Source organism: Oreochromis niloticus, linkage group LG3, assembly GCF_001858045.2.
Source record: "Oreochromis niloticus isolate F11D_XX linkage group LG3, O_niloticus_UMD_NMBU, whole genome shotgun sequence".
NCBI lineage: Eukaryota > Metazoa > Chordata > Actinopteri > Cichliformes > Cichlidae > Oreochromis > Oreochromis niloticus.
This window is the reverse complement of record NC_031967.2, coordinates 26,892,570-26,910,769: the sequence shown is the minus strand read 5'-3', so window position 1 is coordinate 26,910,769 and position 18,200 is coordinate 26,892,570. Positions and strand designations below refer to the sequence as shown.

Genomic DNA, 18,200 nt, shown 5'->3' with positions numbered 1-18,200 from the left:
GCACAGACATCTGCTACAGGGAAGCGTGAAGTGGTCTGGAAAGAAGCCGTGGCTTTGGCTGAATTGCTGCAGGAGGAATTTCCCTCAGTCCAGTTGCAAACATAAGAATGTCTTCAAGAGACAGACTTCCATTTCTCTCTGAAAATGTAAAGAGAATAAAGTTATTTCTAATGATATTAAACAGGAAAAAGGGGCCATTACACTTTGCTGACATAAATGTACTCATTTCAACATTTCCAACCAAATTTAATACCTTCTACAGAAAGCAGATAGTCTTGCCAGTAGCTTATTACTCTTGTCTCCTCTTGACGCCTAGAGCTGCCAGGTGGACCAAATTGCACATGAAAGATGTTCTCCAGAAGATCAGCTGTCAGCCTGGTCTCAGTGTAGCACATGAATGAGAAGAAGAGTGAAGGATGCTGTTCCAGGGCGTTTAGAAAATCCAGTGTTGCTAGACCCTCTCTGAAACTAGAAAACAGTCTAATTTTAATAAAATGTTTAATGTTATTTGTGCAAGAAAGCAAAACTTCACATCCGAAACTACTGTGTTAAGAAAGTAACCAACATTCTTATCTAGCTAAGATACTCATCCTGCTACAAAAAAGAAGTCCTCCTGAAAAAGGTCTTGCATTTAGAATATATTTTTTCCGTCCTTTAAATTTCACGGGAATAAAAAAAACTAACAATTTATTCTTCTGAAAAGATTTTGTTAAATGGGCACATAATAGTCTGAATTCTATACCTTTGGATGGAAAGATGGTTTCGGTAGATGAAGTACCACTGAATGTAATCCGCTACTACCTTCTTCTTATCCTCCAGTGTCCTCATGAATCGATAGCATCCTGCTGTCTGGAGCATGCTTGAGTGTTTTTCTGAGATTACTCGGAGCTCACTTAGAGATGTTGCATTCTTTATCTAAAGAGAAAAATATATATTACACACACACATACACATGCACAAGTGACATCCTTCGCATGCTGTCTATTAATGTGCAATTTAACACAGTCTTGGATTACACAATCAGTAATCATTTCAGGCATCAGTTAGTTACCAAGATTATGTTAAGTGGATAACTAAAACTAAAAATTTGCATTTATTGGCGTTTGTCATAATCATAACATCACAAATTTACCTCTAGTAGAGCCTTCTTGATTTCTTCATCTGTTATATCATCAATTGGTGCCTCGAATGTCTTGTCTTTTCCAACAAGGTACATAAAGAAGTTTGGAGATAAACAACATGGCCCTGGACCACCATGGACAATGGAAACTGCAATCATTCTTCCAATGTAGAAATATTCATTTTCATCTGCAGCTAAAGATAAAGACATTACATTATAATAAAGTAATTTTGACCATGGAAAAAAATGTGAAAAAAATAGATACCTTTACTATGAAATGTGAGATATTTGGCATAGTCTTTTCCTTCGAATATTCTTCTCGTCCTTATGGCTTCCATCAAAAGGGTGAGAAATTCTCGAGTAGGCCCACCTGTGTCTATTGCCTCTTCAGCCAGCCCCACGTCATCAGAGAATTTCACCATCATGCCAGAGTTAGGACTATATGAAGACCTTCTGAAGCCTCGGTAGGCACCATCCCAGACATTGGCTCTGTTAATGTTGAATCTGCTACAGGAGGTTTTGTTGATCTTCAGAGCCAGATTTGAGATGACATCTGCAGCCGTCAATCCATCAGGTTCATCACTGTAGAATGAGTCAGTGAAAAGCAACAAAATATTTACACTATTTACACTTTATGTATTTTTTTTGTTTAATATCTTTTAAGTAACTTTTCTTGCTTTATCAATTGGCCTTTTTCTGTTAATTAATTTGAAAAAGCAAAATAGTAATATGAAGAACAATCATCAGCAACCAAATAATTTTAAGAATCTTTTTTTTCTTAATACAATCATCAGCAGAATAACTTCACAGGAACAGTTAAGCTATGTTTGCTCCTGTAAAAGGTTAGGATCAAAAATAGCATCAGTACGCAGCACTATTTATAGTAAAGAAATATTTTATAAATAGGTTAACTGCAAGTCACACACTATGGGTTTATTGTTCTTATTCAAGATATGAAAGTTACCAGTTTTCCTTTTGCAACTCCTCTCCCTCAGCATCTGAAGAACTGCTGTCAATAACGACAGGTGCATAGATATTGGTATAGATACTGTGAAAGAAGAGTAAAAACGGAAGATTAAATACATTTTATGTAATAGTAATTCTGGCTCTACATTTGGCTGGGTTGGGTCTGAAGTACTTCACAGTGACTGAATTTGCTCAAGTTATGGATTAGATAGAGAACCTCTAGAATTAAAAAAAACAACAACAACAACAAAAAACGGTTTCACTGAGCTTATTACTTTATAATTATTTACAAAATATATCATTTTATATTTTTAAAATTTTAGAATCACAATCAGAATCATAATGCTTCATTGATCCCTAGGGGAAATCATGTAATTTTATAATGTCAGACTAACTTGTAACTTGTAGTATGTTCTCCTGATGTGGATGCCATTTGAGATTCTGTACCACACTGAACCTTCAGCATAAACACAAACACAATACCATAACAACTGCAGATATAATGGCATGCAAATGAAACTTAACAATTAAATATGCAACATTGTTATACAAAAGAGTATTATGTACTTGCACATCAGATGTTTGGGATATTGAAGGTGACCTATAAAATATAGATCCAATGATAAAAAGGAAATGTTATAAAACATAACATGCTTTTGTGGCCATCGAATACTAACATTAAAGTGTTAAGAACATTAGATGTTTATATACCTGCCACAGAGGCCAGATCAATGTGCTAGAAGGTAGCCAATTTACCGACGTATAGGCTCTGGTGTACTGCTTTCTGGACTTGACCAAAGCTGTCAGATAAAATCATCAAACACCAAACTCGTTGATTATGGCTGCTCAGATTCTTACCACTATATATACACAACGATAGAATGATATTAGTCTTATATTCAGACATTGAATGCATTATGCCGGAACTGAGAGCACTAACATCTCGAACTAATGAATCCTTGAGATTTACATACCACTGTGTCAGAGAGGGGTGACGTAACGGGTGGTACCCTAACGATAACTTCATCATCCTCCTCATCTTCTGAAGCACTAACATCTGTGGGAACGTATGAAATACTTTGGTTAAAATCTTCAACACAGTAATCACAAGATTCTTTAACAATATGACTATAAAAAAGAATTAATGGCAATTCTATTTAACTCACATTCTGACAAAAAGTCCTCAAGTGTGCAGACAAATAGTGTAATTCTTTGGTAAGACTTGCCAACGGCCTCTTTGTAGAGTTCAATCGTAAAGGGTGTGTCAGTTCCTGGAATATTTTTTATTTGAGAGCCATCAGGGTAGAGCAGGATGTATTCTACATCTTTCATATCTTGGTTGAAATCTTTCAGTTTTTTAATGGCAGCACCCAACAGCCTCTCAGATGACCAGCTTGGGTCAACATGTAATGGTAGTGATTTCCCTCTTATGGGTCTCATGCCAGTCTTTTGTTTGTTCATAATCCCAACAGAAATCTAGATTACATTTTAGGAAAAAAAAGTGGTCACATATTAGAAAAGTGTTGTCAGACAACAGATTAACATTTAAAAAACTTTTTATTTATACCTTCACTGTTTTCATTGATTTCTTTTTGGATTTTGAGAACATCCTCCTTTCTGCCTCTTTACCTTCACGGTACTTGAAGAACTGCTGAACAACTGTCTTGGCTGAACAGGAAAAAAGGGTGAAAGACAGAGAGACTCTTTATTGGTCTATCGTTGTTTATAATTCAAAAGCAAACATGAAAAAGTAATTATTCAAAAAACTTATGAACATAATGCACAAAAAAATCTACGTCTTCCCCACAGTCACATCCAGCAGAAAAATGTCTTTGCTTTCAGAAATGCAGATTTATTAGTCACATGACACCTGATGTCTATAATTTTCCTTTTTTTTTTTTTTCATTTATGACACTATCTGTAAATTACAAACACCTGAACAAATCTTACCCTTTTAAGTTTTTTTCCGTATAGAACGAGTTACAATAGCAGGAAGTTCAGAAAAAATTACCTCTTGAGTGTTCTTGTTCTGTGGAAGCATCTTTAGCTGGTACAAAACTTATGTCTTTTCCACAGGAACAGCAAAATTTTGTCAAGTTCTCAAACTGGAATCCACAGAATGGACAATACATCTTAACCTGAAAAACATGAGTTGTATGATTTTAGCAATATATATATATACATATATATATATGTATCCGCAGCTCCGAACTGTTGTAAAGGGACCTCTGGCTAATACGTCGGGTTCAGTGTCTGGCTCGCACCTGTAACTAGCTTTACAGTTTTGGTCAACTTTGCTAGCGAGAGACAGAGAGAGGCGTTGAAAGCCTGCTCCAACCGAACTTATTGTTTCGGAGGAAAACACGAACACAGTGTACAGTCGAGTCTAAACAGTGTACTTACATCTGGACTCGTCAGGCACTGTTTTTGGCTGCAGTGGTTATTATTATATTTACATGCTTCCATCTCCCTTTTCTGCTACGTGAGAACTCATACTTTTCCACTTTCCTTTTTCTCCCTCCCTCGCTCACAGAAACTTAACGTGTATGGCAGTCCATTCTCCCTGCAGCACAGACTACACTGCCCATGAGGGCACATTCTTTATCGCTATGCCTGTAACACTCTGCCTATTGCCTTCATATTAAATAATTTTTTGAACAATAATTATTGAACATATTTTGTCATGTCATTATACTGCCGCAAGTAGAGGTGGCATGGGCCGCGAAACTGAGACACAGGGATTAGAGCCTCTTAATGCGTGTTTTGTTTGGGTTTCCACCAGAGTGGAATTAAAAAAAAAATAGAGAGGGCATAACCTAACATACGAAATAGGAAAAGAATGATGTGTAATCTATTTATTTCAACAAAGTAACTGTATTCTGAATACCACCTATCTGTATATCTGTAGTATTATTAGAATCATGAGATTAAAACACATTTACCTCTCCTCCACTTCTTTGAAGTGTCTCGCAGTCCCAGCGCACTGGCTAGCATGTTTTGGTTCGTGCAAATGGTCCGTCGGGTTATTGTCTCCCCAGGAACATTTCCGTTGTGTCTTTTCCTATTTCCGTTGTGTCTTTTCCTATTTCCGTTGTGTCTTTTCCTATTTCCGTTGTGTCTTTTCCTATTTCCGTTGTGCTTTGTGTGCTTTTGCAGCGTTTTTCTTTTTGCAGCATTTTTTCTTTTTGCAGCGCTTTTCTTTTTGCAGCGTTTTTCTTTTTGCAGCATTTTTCTTTTTGCAGGTGTTTTCTGAAGTTGCAGTGCAGCGTTTTTCTTGAAGTTGCAGTGCAGCGTTTTTGTTTTTGCAGCGTTTTCCTTTTTGCAGCATTTTTCTTTTTGCAAGTGTTTTCTGAAGTTGCAGTCCGTTTGGCCTCTCTTGCAGTGCAGCGTTTTTCTTGAAGTTGCAGTGCAGCGTTTTTGTGTTTGCAGCGTTTTCCTTTTTGCAGCATTTTTCTTTTTGCAAGTGTTTTCTGAAGTTGCAGTCCGTTTGGCCTCTCAGGGCCACCGTATTTTTGGCCAGGGTGAAGGGAGTATCTGCCATCAAACAAGAAGACAGCCGCATGTAACTACGACGGTGTTTGCTAGTTCACCTTACATGCATTAATGTAATAATGTGGTTAGCGTACTCAACGTAAATTACACACGAACAACATGAAGCTACTCACGCAGAGGAGAATGGCTGCTGCTGCCATCATCATCCGTCATCATTTCTGCTTCACTGACAGGGCTAGGGGCCAGGACTCTCCTCTTCGGGTTTTTGGGGGATGTTGCTAACTCCGGGTCCGATAACAGGCACCACACCCGCAGTAGATGTGCACGGTGTGAGGTCTCACAGCAAGCTATCAAACACGGCGCATTTCTCGGCTTTAAAAACAAAACGCTATGCGTCGCCAGGTGTTTCATCAGATTCGAGGTGTTACCTCCTTTGACAGTATCACAGTATCACCTTAAAGCACTTGTTGCAGGCTGCTGGGTTTGCATCTTTTGCTGTGAAGTACAGCCAGACTTTTGATCGCTTCGCCTTGGGCATTTTTAATCTGTAGCTCTGCTCTAAAAGAACGTACGTACCTGGACCCGCCTACTATCCTCAGAAACGTAAAATGATTGGCTAGAATTGGCTCAGGGAAAAAAAGCACCGAAATAAAGCACCGAAATGTGCGCTGCTTTTCGGTCTGGTTACTACCGTTTATGTCAGAACCGGTGCCATCATGGCACCGGACACGGTACCCATCCCTAGTGATATTGTTGAATTGAAAATTTAAGGCAAACTGTGAAAAACTGTGAAACTGTACATGACCTAACTGTATGTATTAGATATATGTGTGATAGATAGATGATAGTAAAATAGTAAAACAGTATGGGCGTGGCCTTACATAGTACACATAAGGAACGGAGGTCATTGACTTATAAAAATTAACATTCAGTCCATCCATACATACGCTACATCTTATCTATGTCTGGGTGGTGGGGACAGGAGTCCAAGCTTTTCCCCAGCCACCTCCTCTAGCTCTTCCATGAAACAGAGCCAACTGAAAGATATATTCTTATCAGCATGTCGGGGGTCCACTCCGGGGTCTCCTCCTGGCAGGACGAAACAACCCACCTAGCAGGTATTTAGGAGTCATCCTTGTTAGATTCTTGCACTACGTTAACTGTTTTATTTTCAACATGAAGAAATAACATCTCTTCTTTTTACCATATTTCAAAGAGAGAGCCCACACACCCTGCTCATTTCTGGTGCGTGTATCGACTTGTACTCAGAAAAAAAGAGAAGATTAAGTCACATGGTTATATTGTTATAACAACTCCTCCCAGAACTATATTTACTATTTAAATAAAAGTGACTTGACTTGATTTATCTGACTTACTTTGTCAAACTAGTAAGACTTGTCTTTTTGTCTGTGGCTTATGTGCTGACATGCTGAATGTGGTTGTGTTTACATAATGGGCATACAGGTTTGGGATAGAAGAAAGGATTAAGGGGGTGGTGTCTGCGTCTTTTAATAGATGATACTGTGACTGTGATTTGAAAGAAATGAAAGAAAGAATTAAATTTGTGTTTACAGGCTTTATAAGCATAATGAAAAACCGGTATTAATTGTGTCCTTACCATATGCATGTCTTTCTAGTATACTGGGGTTTCTCATAATAATAATGGAAAGTTGGACCGTCTGTCTTTCATAAACAAACAGAGTGGAAACATCTTAAAGGCTTGTAAAAGAAGGAGTTATTTAAAAAACATGCCAATCTCTAGGAGAGACAATGTAATAAATTTTGAAGGCTAAAGCATAACAAATACTATAAATACCAAATCCCGGTATAACCAGCTCCCAGGTCGATATAATATTGTTCACCCTAAGAAACTACAAAGATTCATCAATAAATTTTTGTTTTTGTTTTTTTGCTGGAAGAAAAGAAAAGAAAAGAACAGAAAGAAAAAGATATATACATTTCCATTTAATATGTTCATGTTTCATTGAATTGTAATCAAAACATTTACACAAGTTCACTCCTGAAGATCTTAAAATGTGTGTTTATTTATAAGTTGCTTAAAATATTTTTTCAAATTCATAGTAATTTATTACTCTGCTTACAGCTGACAGAAATGATTAAGAAGTGAATACCAACAAATATAATTTTTTACAAATATATTTTTTTACAAATATATTGTTTTACATCTGTTTATTGATGTACTTTGATAGATTGTAAAAAAAAGAAATGCATCAGCATCTATAACCAATTGTATAAAGAAAATTCTTCTTGAAAAGTAGCTCCACTTGCTAATATTTAATTGGAACAAAATAGTGTAAGTGTTTAGCAAATGCTACTTTTCCTTGACTACATATCTCAACAGTTCTTCTACTGCCACTATCTCTACTTATAAAGTAATTACCCAAGACATCAGAAAACAACATTCCTTTCTCTGCTTTCTTTGCTGTCCACTCTGTCTTTGTCATGATCCTAACAATTATTTAACAGTGTGTTCGAGGACAGCTTTAGCAGCTTTCTGAATGGCTTCCGATGCACTTTCTGATTGTTCAGCTGCAGCATATCCTAACCGACCTCCCTCTACTAACCCTTTCTGTGCAGCCAGTGAAACTGTTGCATCTGTGTGCTCCTGTAGATTCAAAAAAGTTGATGTGACCATCTTCGCCACACCAAGAAAGGCTCCAACCAATACGCCTGTTGCCGTACCTGCAAATATAATCAGCAGCTTGTTCATCACACCCTTTTTAGCTTCAATTGCAATCTGTTCAACCGACATGTTTGCTGATGACTTTCTAATAAGCTCTTCCTGTATCTGTAGCTCACTTTCTATCGTCTGTAGCATCTTATTGGTGTAGCAGCTTCCATTGTTTGCCTCACTTATTTTGTCTATTGTCCTGAGTATCTCTGCCACTTGGAACCGATTGCTCCTGTAGTCATCTTCTTTGTTGTTTTTCCAGTATTTATTATCAACGACATGGCATCTGCCTCCACACTTCTCCACCAGATTGCTGAGCTCATTGTTATAACTGATGAATTCCTCTATTCTCATTCCCTCTTGGAGCTGGTCGCCATGAGTGAAGACAACGGCAGCGTATTTCATAGCATCTTCAGAGAAATCTTGACATATTCTTTTGATTACATCTCGCTCCTGCTGTGTAAATTTCTCCACTTTAAGGACGATGAGAAAAGCATGAGGTCCGGGAGCGCACTCTGTCATGCACCTCACTATCTCATCCCTGAGTAATTGCTCAGACATGCCTGTGTCAAAAATACTACGAGTGTCAATAAAACTGATGTTTTTTCCATTTACTGACTTAATTACTAAACGAGATGAACTTCTTTCAGAAACGGATGAATGGCATACGTTGAAGACATTCTCTCCCAGTATGGTGTTAGCCAGGCTGCTTTTCCCAGCCCCAGTTTTTCCAAGTACCACAATCCTCCTTGAATCCAATGCTAGAAGAAAAGAAGCACTTGTGTAAATGAAGGGATGTAGAAGTCAATTTCAAAAAGTCTTGTTGGTTTGCTGCTGAATAATCCGCTGGTTATGTTTTAGTTTATGTGTTTGCTTGAGTAGATGTATTTTCTCTGAAATTTCCTGCTATTACATCTGCAGTCAAAATGTTTAAATGGATATTTAGTGGATGTGTGCTCATGATATTCACCACTGATACCTGGGTTGCTGGCCTTAATTTGTTAACTAGAAATAAGTGATGAGATGATGATGGGAAATGCATTAATTTTGCATGTGTAAATCAAACTAATACTAACAGTAATACTAATACCTCTACTGCTACCACTACTAATAAAAATAACAATAATAATGATACTACATTTTATTTTAGGCACCTTTCAAAACAAGAGACATCACCTTACATGGGAGAGTTAAAAACCCAATAACAAGAAAATATCACTAAAATCAATAAATTTTGTTTTACATCATGTAAAATAAGACAATGGAAAATTTGTATGACAGATAATGATCAGAGTGTGTTAGTTTAAAGAGATGTGTTTTAACATGGGCTTTGAAATTAGAGACCAAGATCAATATTGAATACTACTGGTGGAAGAAAGTTCCAGAAATAGGGGCAACGGCGACTGTAAAACGTACTGAAACAGGAGTAGTGAAGTGGACAGAAGAAGAAGACCTGAGGATGTTATCGGGTGTGTTATGTAGAAGCTCAGAACTGTAGCAGAAGCGAGGTTGGGGATGACCTTAAAGGTAACAGGAGAGTTTTATTGTTTAGAATTTACAGCAAAGTGTCAGAATAAGAGATAATATTTAGCTGTGGGTAATTTACTTATAGGACAGATGCAGTTTCCTAATTGTAATAAGAACAAATTAAGTAACATAGGTTATGTATGTGTACGTTAAATGTAGTACACAGTGTTACAGAATTGTTACAATAGAAACAGGCTTCAACAACTGAGAGGCTCAGACGCAGCACTGTAAACTGTATGACAAGATTTTGACATCACATCCATTAACATTCATGTACAGACAACTTTCATCACTTCAAGGGATTGAACTGGGAATGCCTGATTGAAAAAACTTTATGTCTGTATTTTGCGACTGATAGTGTTAACAGTTGATTTGCAGAGAGCCTGTGTCTGTGTCACATATGGTCAAAGTGCATGCAGCTGAATTTGTGTAGCTCCATCACTAAAAACAGTAAAAACATAGTAACAAGCAGGAATAAGTTATGGTGAAAACTGTAGCTGTGTCCCAAAACGTCGGAGGTCGCATTTGAAGGCCGATTACATCACAGCCAGGTGACGAAGGCTGTTCCAATTCGTCGACTCCTTCAAATGCGGCCGACAAATGCGGCCTTCATTTTCCCGAATTTGAAGGATGGGTCGGATGTGTCCTTCGTGGCCCACCACATCCCAGAATTCATAGCGTGGCCCAGCAAATTCCAGTTTTCAACAATGGCGGGCGCTACTAAGTTTTAATATTAGTCTTATTAATCTTTCTGGGTCACAAAATAAACTTTTAACACATTTTGGAAAATAGCCGTGCAAACTTTAAATATCTGCTTGGTTTATTAAGACATCGCATATTTGCAAAAGTGCTCTGACGTTTTCGGAGACGTCTGTTACCCACCCGCTTGATAGCTTGCTGGGGGTTTCAATGGTCACTTGACCGGCCTCCCGGCTTCATCGTTTTCAGACCCCCGCTGTCTTTCGCTATTCAGGTTAAACATGATATATAAGTCACTCGGATAACTTAAAATGTAATTGTTTGGCTTTCTTGTGTGTTTTATTTGTTCCGGAGTAAATCGGTTTGGCTGGGATCAAAGTTATTATCTTAGATTAGATTAAATAAAACTTTATTAATCCATCGGGTGGGTTCCTTCAGGATTTTCACACAGCTGAATAAACGTCAAAAAGAAAACTGATTAAACATAAGTGTGAGATGGTCGAGAATTTACGCCAGTGTCCTGTTAACTTTAGATAGCAAGGTTTAGGTGGAGTTTATTAAACTCCACCGACACAGCGGTGATGCAAAACTGAAGGCTAGACCGTCCCATTTCACAGCCTCGGACTTCCGGACTTCTCGGTCTTCGAAGGACCCGGCCCACGTAGACCGCGAAGGCCGGGTCCTCCAAAGGATGCAGCCGACGTTTTGGGACACAGCTTGTGTGTGCTGTGTTCCTGAAATGATAACAGTTCAATCTGAGTGTAATAAAAAGACATTTTTTTTAAACATTTTTGATGTAAACACACAGATCAGACTGAAGCCCATCAAGATAGGGTCACAACTTAACATCCGAAGTCAAAGTCACCCTTGGTTCTCTTTGTTCTTCAGCCATATTATACCTTCAAACTCCACTTTACAGGCTGTGAAACTGCTGTTACAGAAGCCACACTATGCTGAAAAGACCCCAACGCCAAAAACTGAAGAGATGAAAGAAATTTTGTTGCCTCTTCTATCGTGAGTACTTTAAGGTCAGGGGTTTTCAGGTCATGTCTCATTCCATTAAAAAAAATTCATGGTTTGGTAAATTTTTTTATCACAGCTTTGTCAGATTAGCGACTCCAAAACACCAGTTTGCTGATTCTGAAGATGAATTACCTGCTGTTAAGGGCTGCCACAATGTCAGATTCAGCCCTACATGTAACCAAAAGAATTCACAACAGTTTTATTACCATCAGATTATATATAATTAAAATAAAGTGTAGAAAAGAGGACAGGACCTGTAACTACAACTGCACAATTAGCACAATTATAGTCATAATGTGTGTTACCATTAAGAGAAAGAAAGGCTACATGCCATGAGTTGCATTGATCTTTGTCATTTGCCCTTGTGCATCATGGAGACTGAACATAGAATGAGAAAGTACACATATGTGGTTTCTATATCACATCACACTGACTGTTCACAGCAGACCAAAACGACCCTCAGACCACTTCAGAAACATCCTGGTGATCCTGATGACAAGGCTGCCCCTCTCTAATATGTGGAGCAATGAACTGATTCTTTTAGTTTTTTCAATTAATCAGAAGCTAATAACTGTGTTTGTCAAAACAAAATATTTCTTTAACCATATATTTGTTCCCTTTAATCATATTTGATATAAAGTAAGCTCGACTGACCGTCCATGTTGTCAAAGAGAAATCACAGTCGTCACCGGGACCTCACGATGTCCTTGCCGTGTGTATTTCCACCTGCTCTCCTGCTGCATTTTGGCTGTGCTTTCGTTTGTCACCGGTCAGACTTGTTAACTGACACTGCAACTACACAAAACAATGAGCAACACCTCATGCTGCAGGCTGCAGTACACCCAGAGAATATTTTTTTTGCCGTAAATCCATGCAAACCCACAACATGTCGCTGTGTAACTGTTCACATTTTCTGTATCAGAACTGGTCATCACATTAAACTATGTGATGACCAGTTCTGATATACGAAATGTGGACCATTTTGTTTCTTGTGTAAGTGGTAATAGTGCTGAAATTCAAAAGCTGCATATAACATCAAAACTATTTATTTTTTAAAACATGATTAATAAAAAAATTAGTGTCATGGAGATACTTCAATAACTGTGATTGCACATTGAACTGTGACACAGTGTTAGTAAATCCTCTCAGTGCCTTGAATAAGGGAGTGGTGAAATGTTTCTGTTTCTCATTCTAGTTAAACAAGTTTCAAACAAAGAAGGTATTTTTAATGAAGTTCAGTGATGCATTCACTCCCTCTTGACAGTTTACTGGAATGTATGTGAAGGTTTACTGTAATGCTTCACCATTAATGCATAACTGCAGTTATTAAACAATCAATCAGTGCATCAAATCCAATTTCTTTTTTTGATAAATTTGATAAATCAAATTAATTTTCATGTAGTTATGATCTGATTATTAAGAAAACTTGAAAAATACTAATTTCTGGTTTATAAGTCCAAGTCACAACAGAGCTGTTTGTTCTTTTTCTATTTGCGCTTTGAATTGCACACAAAGGCAAGTACGTCTATCCTATTATCATTGTGCTTATCATTAGTCTGTGTACATGCAAGACTCTTCTTCAGGAGGTGAAAAAAAATATCACTGAATTAACCTTAGAAGAATGTGTCAATTGTTATAGCTAATCGACATCAGTCCTTGTATGATGCTACAAACAACATTAATGCAGTGCTACACTGCAAACCATGTGTCACCAAAGTCTTGATAACCACAGATATTATTTGTATTAATAAGATTAATAAGGGTTGAAACACCAGTATTAACACTTTTCTTCATAGGAAATTCCATTGACATTAATGCAATTAATTAGCATTTTGATTAATATAATGGCTCATAGTTTTGAGTAATGTCTTCCATACTGAGACAATAGAAATCTGACAAAAATATAGTGGGAAGTATAGTAGAAGTAGTTTGCTACACACAGACACCATTGGATATTTTAGAGCGAGAAGGCCCCTCTTACTAGTGTGGGCCTCACAAGTTGTACCTTTTTGAGTCTGGTTCTCTTAGAGAAAAACAAAACTTTGTCTCTGGGCTAGAGGAGCTCTTTCCTTTCCTCCTCCTTTTCTCTTTCTTTCTTTCTCCCTATCTCTATGCAGGACTGACCAAAAATATCAGGTGGTTGCCATGGTGATGGGTGAGGCGGCATCTACACATAGGAAGTGGCCAGAGAACGGCAGAAGAAACATGAGCCGAAGTACTGGATCTCAGCCAGATAAGGAGAACTGTGGCTTTCCTCCAACTTTTTACGAATCACCTTAGTGTCCTTTTTACCACATATAATAAAAAAAAACATTTACTGCCTGGGTGTGGTGCTCTTTGTCCATCTTGATCTAAGAGGTAGTAAAAAAAGACATGGCAGCTGGTTTTAACTCGAACCTTTGACTGCTTGAATAAAGAAAAAAAAAGTTATATCTTGAGTTTGGATCATCTTCTCGCATAAAAGACCCTGACACTGTCTAACTTGTTTCGCTGTTTTGAATAAGTGATAGCAGTCTGGCAACACTTAAAAGCATTAACACTAATATTATAATAAGGTTTATTTAAGATAAAATCTGTTTTTTAAAAGAAAAGAACAACTTAATGTGGTTTGTCCACTCATTCCAGCAATTTCCATTGCTGTTCTGGTTTGAAAATGACCGTGGTAGTTTTGGCTGAACCTTTTAAACCTCATCAGCAGGTTCAGCTGAAGTGAAGTCAGTGGAAGCCAAACTAAGTAAAATGACAGTTATTGTTTGGCAGTGGCAGTTTAAGATGCCACTGTCTCTTGAGCATTTTTGGCTGAACCTGCTGAGAACGTTCAACAGGTTTAGCTGAATTATTTAATTAAAATGTTAGAAACTTAATACTTTAGTTACTGCTCATCATTAACATTAGGCCATCCTGCTAAAAAGTGAATACTGTCAAGAAAAATTGAAGGCACTTGGTTACATGTGAAAAAAATAGCTGTTTTATTATTGAACATTTTTGTAACAAAAAGCAGACCATGAAACAGAAGCAAAAGTTATTTGAAAGTCATAGATTTTTAAGCTGGAGTGATACGCATATTCATGAGTAAAGTTCAAAATATAAACTACAACATAAAGGCTTTTAATAGCATATGGAGAGCAGGGAAAATCACATGCTTAAATATAATAAGCATAAATTATTTCATTTAAATGTTAACAGTAAGTATTCAACAAAAACTCTTAAGTAAGAAACTTTGTACCATGCAAATACAGAAATCCAATCATGATGAAAAAAGGATTCCAAAAATTCCTGTTTTATAAATTTAATAACGACTCTGTGATAGCAACTTGTAAAGGTGAATGTGAGTAGTCATGCCAAATTACTAAGCATTATATACTGATCCTGTACTTCTGTGGATTGTAAAGGTACTTTATGGAGAGCTTAACAGAGGATGGAAAAAAAATCTGATATTTAATTCCTAATCTGTTTTTACTTTAAAAAATGTTGGATGGTGCTGGAGTTTGCTTTCTTTGCTTCTTCACCTGTGTGTTAGCTCTATCACCCATTTCAAACCTATGTTACTGATGCTGTTCAGCAGGAACTGTGACAGATGTGCCAGATCCTGTTGCTGCATCTGTCATTATTCCTTTTGCTGCAGCTACTCCTGCTGCTGTTCCTAATGCTATTCCTACAGCTAACCCAGACTTCTTTCTTCTTTGATTAATTTTATTGCTCCACCAAGGAATGCACCCAGTAGAGCTCCTGTTGTAACTCCTGCAGCTTTTGACATCAGATTCTCAAACACAGCATGTTTTGGTTTTGTTGCACTTTTCTCCTCTGTTAAGTCTGGAGATAACTGTTTAATGCGACATTCCTCTTGTTGAATATCTCTCTTCACTTCTTGCAGCATGTCATTGGTAAAGTAACCTCCTTTGTTTGTTTGCCTTTCTTCCAGTCAGAGAATGTTGCATATAATTAAATTTTTGATTGATGCATAAAGTTAAAAGATTAAAACTAATAAATCTAGTTTTATTAGTTGTAATCTTTTAATTCATTGTTACTGTTTTCATCTGATTACATTTTAAATGATGGATTATGCAGAAAAAGTAGAATTGGGCTCAAAGATTATTGATTTATCACCTATTCAGATTGTAAATCATGTTTTAAAAAGTAACTAAGTAACTAATTACTTTGAAAACAGGTAATCAGTAAAGTAACATTATTACTTTTGGGGGGAAGTAATCAGTAATTAGTTACTGATTGCTTTTTTCAAGTAACTTGACCAACACTGAACAACAACTGTGCTTTAGTGAGTAATAGTGAGAAGCAATTAAATACGGGTGGAATTAAATGTTGTCATTGTTATAAGGTAACAATCCCATGACAAACATATTTCTTAGTGTAGTACGTAGAGCTGTTTGACAAAGAGGTTTATGGGTAAACATTACAGGTAAACCTGTGTATTCATGGATACACAGATGATACCTTTTGATAACAGGATGGGTGTTTGATTGGAATTGTTATGGAGCTGCAGATGACATGATACAGGTTTAACGGGTTAAATAGTGATGGTACTGCTGCATGTAAAAGATTTGAAATATCAAAAAGCTGAGAATATCAAACAAATTCAGTTCTGAAATAATAAAGTTACAATTGCCAGGAACACTTGTTTATATTTTATTACACGTTTTAATATATGACCACTATTTTTTATGTACTCAACATATTTAGGACATTACAAAATAGAATACAATTTTTTATGCTTTTGATAAAGATTCTAAATGGGACTAAATTATTAAACCATTTTAATCTAATGGTTTATTCACTCTGATTAATGACGTTATTTTTATGTAAGCTTTATTTTAAGGACAATATATAATGAGTAAACTGTTTTAAAATCTCACTGTGGATTATAAAACATTATAAAACAGTCTGTAAAATGAATTCCATGGATTGTATATTCTCTCATACAAATGGCCTCAAAACCCCCCACAACTTCCTTTTCAAAAGGTTCTGGGACTAAAATGGGGAATGATTCAGATGGAACATTAACAGATGGAACATGAACAGGAATTAGATGGAGCACGATTAGATGGAACGGGAACAGATGGAACAGGTGGAACAGATGGACCAGATGGAACAGGAACAGATGGACCAGATGGACCAGATGGAACAGGAACAGATGGACCAGATGGAACAGATGGACAAGATGGAACAGATGGAACAGGAACAGATGGACAAGATGGAACAGGTGGAACAGATGGAACAGATGGAACAGGAACAGATGGACCAGATGGAACAGGAACAGATGGAACAGATGGAACAGATGGAACAGGAACAGATGGACCAGATGGAACAGGAACAGATGGAACAGATGGAACAGGAACAGATGGACCAGATGGAACAGGAACAGATGGAACAGATGGAACAGGAACAGATGGACAAGATGGAACAGGTGGAACAGGAACAGATGGACCAGATGGAACAGATGGACCAGATGGAACAGATGGAACAGGAACAGATGGACAAGATGGAACAGGTGGAACAGATGGAACAGGAACAGATGGAACAGATGGACCACATGGAACTGATCCCTTCCCAAACTTTGATCTAATCCACATAGCTGAGACAATTGCAAATAATCCTGTGATGACTGCAAATCCCACAAAATATTTAAACCATGATTTTTGTGCATTTTCCGTGTGTTTCTTAATGATGTTAACTTTAGCCTGCTTTCTGATTTCCTTCTGTGACAGATTTTCTGATGACTTTCGAACCCGATTTTCCTCTTTTTGTATTTCTATCTCCAATGTCTGGAGCTTTTCATTAGTGTAGTATCTTCCATTGTTTTCTGTCACTATATCTTCTATGCTATTGAGCAGCTCTGCCACCTGGAACTTGTTGCTTCTATATTCATCTTCCTGGTTGTTCTTCCAGTATTTATTGTCAATGACGTGGCACCGACTCCCACACTTCCTCACCAGATCACTCAGAGCTTCACTTTCATTAACAAAATCCTTGATCTTCATTCCTTCAGGGAGCTGGTCACCATGAGTAAAAACAACTGCAGCATATTTAAGAACATCTTCAGAAAAATGTTCACATAATTGTGTGATGACAGCCTTTTCATGCTCTGTGAATTTCTCTGCTTTAAGCACAATAAGAAAAGCATGAGGCCCCGGAGCACACTCTGTAATACAGCTAAACATCTCATGCTCCAACTTCTTAGACCTGCTTGGATCAAAGAAACCAGGAGTGTCGATTAAAGTTAGGCTTCTTCCATCAACAGTCTTGGTCTCGCTCTGAGACAAACATGCGTTTGAGTCATTAAAATTATTAATCTTGAATTTGGTCTGTCCAAATATGGTATTCGCCAGACTGCTTTTCCCAGATCCAGTTTTTCCCAGCAGGACAATTCTCCTTGTCTTTGTCACTGGAAGAAAAAATGCATAGATAAAAATATCTGTTTAACTCATTTCTGATCAATTTTCGAATTTAGGATCAAAAATCTATCAATCACAGCTAAACGTGTAATAAAATGGCAAATGGTAAATGGCCTGTATTTGTAAAGCGCTTTACTAGTCCCTAAGGACCCCAAAGCGCTTTACACATCCAGTCATCCACCCATTCATGCACACATTCACACACTGGTGATGGCAAACTACTGTAATAGACACGCCAGACCATCGTGTCTACTTCACACTTTGCCTCTCC

The 18,200-nt window shown here is 37.4% G+C and overlaps 3 protein-coding genes across 3 annotated transcripts; 1 reads left to right on the top strand and 2 right to left on the bottom strand.

The window, feature by feature from the left end:
* Positions 1 to 13: 13 nt before the first annotated feature.
* Positions 14 to 5,193, bottom strand: LOC109198763 (uncharacterized). The gene is made up of 14 exons (XM_019354116.2): positions 5,029 to 5,193; positions 4,098 to 4,224; positions 3,654 to 3,754; positions 3,253 to 3,562; positions 3,061 to 3,143; positions 2,843 to 2,886; positions 2,654 to 2,687; positions 2,482 to 2,543; positions 2,085 to 2,168; positions 1,491 to 1,702; positions 1,133 to 1,314; positions 743 to 915; positions 254 to 468; positions 14 to 138 (listed from the first exon to the last, which is right to left on the bottom strand). Exons 2-14 carry the CDS (start codon positions 4,216 to 4,218, stop codon positions 14 to 16), a joined length of 1,746 nt encoding a protein of 581 aa, XP_019209661.1. The 5' UTR covers positions 4,219 to 4,224; positions 5,029 to 5,193.
* Positions 5,194 to 7,785: 2,592 nt separating this feature from the next.
* Positions 7,786 to 12,344, bottom strand: LOC102082339 (GTPase IMAP family member 7-like). Its single transcript, XM_005464083.3, has 2 exons — positions 12,174 to 12,344; positions 7,786 to 9,031 (listed from the first exon to the last, which is right to left on the bottom strand). Exons 1-2 carry the CDS (start codon positions 12,178 to 12,180, stop codon positions 8,055 to 8,057), a joined length of 984 nt encoding a protein of 327 aa, XP_005464140.1. The 5' UTR covers positions 12,181 to 12,344; the 3' UTR covers positions 7,786 to 8,054.
* Positions 12,345 to 15,722: 3,378 nt separating this feature from the next.
* On the top strand, positions 15,723 to 17,347 carry LOC109198775 (S-antigen protein-like). The gene has a single exon (XM_019354178.2). The coding sequence runs from the start codon at positions 16,542 to 16,544 to the stop codon at positions 17,319 to 17,321; it is 780 nt and encodes a 259-aa protein (XP_019209723.2). The 5' UTR covers positions 15,723 to 16,541; the 3' UTR covers positions 17,322 to 17,347.
* Positions 17,348 to 18,200: the final 853 nt, after the last annotated feature.